At 77.5% G+C, this 1,618-nt stretch overlaps 1 protein-coding gene across 1 annotated transcript; it reads right to left on the bottom strand.

Moving 5' to 3' along the window:
- Positions 1-639: 639 nt before the first annotated feature.
- On the bottom strand, positions 640-1,612 carry TMUB1 (transmembrane and ubiquitin like domain containing 1; the record flags this gene model as incomplete). The annotated part of the gene is made up of 2 exons (XM_035311249.1): positions 640-1,325; positions 1,482-1,612. Coding segments are annotated over 2 exons (486 nt in total), but the record flags the coding sequence as incomplete, so codon positions are not given.
- Positions 1,613-1,618: the final 6 nt, after the last annotated feature.

Raw genomic sequence — 1,618 nt, 5'->3', positions numbered from 1 at the left:
ATGGCGCTCGCGGCCGCCCGGGACCCGCCGCGCCCCGCGCTCAGCGCCGCCCGGCCGCCGAGCCCGCCATCTTCCCGACAGCCCCCGCGGCGCCGGGGGAACGCCCCCCGCGCGGCGCGCACTTCCGGGGCGGGGCCGGGCGGGGTAGGCGCGGAGCGCTGAGCCTCAGCCAATCAGCGAGGGTGCCGGGGAGGGGCGGGGCCAGCTCCGACGGCGCAGGCGCGTTTGGGGCCTGCGGAACGCGTGGACCGAGGCGGGGGCCCCGCGCCGCCGGCTGCCGGGGAGGGCCCGCGCGGGGGGCGTGGCGCCACATAGAGGCGTGGCCTCCACGCGGGGGCGTGGTCTCACAGGAGGGCGTGGCCTCATAGACAGGCGCTGCCCGAATGGGGGCGTGGCCTTCCCGGAGGGGCGTGGCCTCCCGCCTCCCCCCTCCCCCCGCCCCCCCCCCCCCCCGCCCCCCCCGCCCCTCCCCTTTTTTTTCCTTTTTAATCTTAAAAGAAGCGCGGGGCAGCACACGCGCCCCCGGCCGGGAGCCCGCGCGTGCAGACACCCCCCGGGGGCCGCCGGCCCCGCTGCCCCTTGGTGCCTGGCACCTCACGGCGCCCGGCCCCGGCCCGAAGGGCGCAGCGCTGGGAGGCTCAGGCTGGCAGCGGGGGCCGGGGGCGCCCCAGGACCCCCCTCCCCGTTCCACCCCCGCCCCCTGGCAGCGCCGCGCGCCCCAGCAGCAGAGCGCTTCGCCCCGTGCCGGGTAAGGGTCCGGTGCCGGCAGTGCCGGGCTGCGTGTCCGTGCGCCCCTCCAGTGGGGCGGGGGCCAGGCCTGAGCACGGGGCTGCTGCGGCTCCTCCAGGCCTGCCGAGTCCCGCAGCCCCCAGGGATGGCTGGGCTGCAGTCGGTGGCCCAGGCTCCCCTCGAGTTCGGGAGCGGCGGGTGACGTCCCCCCGGCCCCACGGTGATCCGGGCGGGAGCAGCGCTATCTGCGGTACATGGTGAAGGCCATGAAGCTGAAGAGCAGGGTGAGGCCGGCCAGGAAGGTGGTGGCGGTGGCGGTGAAGACGTGGCGGTACTGCAGCTGGAAGTACCAGAGCACGGCCAGCATCAGCACGAAGAGCGGCAGCATCAGGCTGCCCACGTTGAGGGCGGCGTGCACGGGGTCGGCGGAGGCGTGGGGGCCGGCGGGCGCGGGGGCCGGGCTGTGCTGGGAGATGTGGCAGTGCAGGACGCTGTTGTGGGTGAGGTGCAGGGCGGCCAGGCTCTGGGCATCGTCACGCAGCAGCTGGCCCTGGTAGATCAGCCGCACTTGCTGCTCCTGCCCCGGGAAGTAGGCCCTGGGGGGCACAACGGGGGGGGCGCGACAGGGGTCACGCTCCTGCCAGCGCGGTCCCCGCGCCCACCCCCTGCCGCGGCGCCCCAGGGACCGTCCGGCCCCGCCGCGTCCCGGCACCGAGGGGACGTCCCCGGGGCGGCGCCTGCCCCGCGCTCACCTCTTGAGGGCCCCCACGGTGTCTCCGGGGCGCACCCGGGCCAGGCGCTCGGTGTCGTTGAGGAACTTGAGGCGCAGCACCATGCCGGGCTCCCCGGGGCCGTCCCCCTCCTCGCCGCCGGGGCCCTGCCGCGCGGC

The sequence above is a fragment of the Oxyura jamaicensis genome (assembly GCF_011077185.1).
Source record: "Oxyura jamaicensis isolate SHBP4307 breed ruddy duck chromosome 2 unlocalized genomic scaffold, BPBGC_Ojam_1.0 oxy2_random_OJ63871, whole genome shotgun sequence".
NCBI classification, from domain to species: Eukaryota; Metazoa; Chordata; class Aves; order Anseriformes; family Anatidae; genus Oxyura; species Oxyura jamaicensis.
The sequence above is the reverse complement of the archived record's forward strand: the minus strand, read 5'-3'. Positions and strand labels throughout refer to the sequence as shown.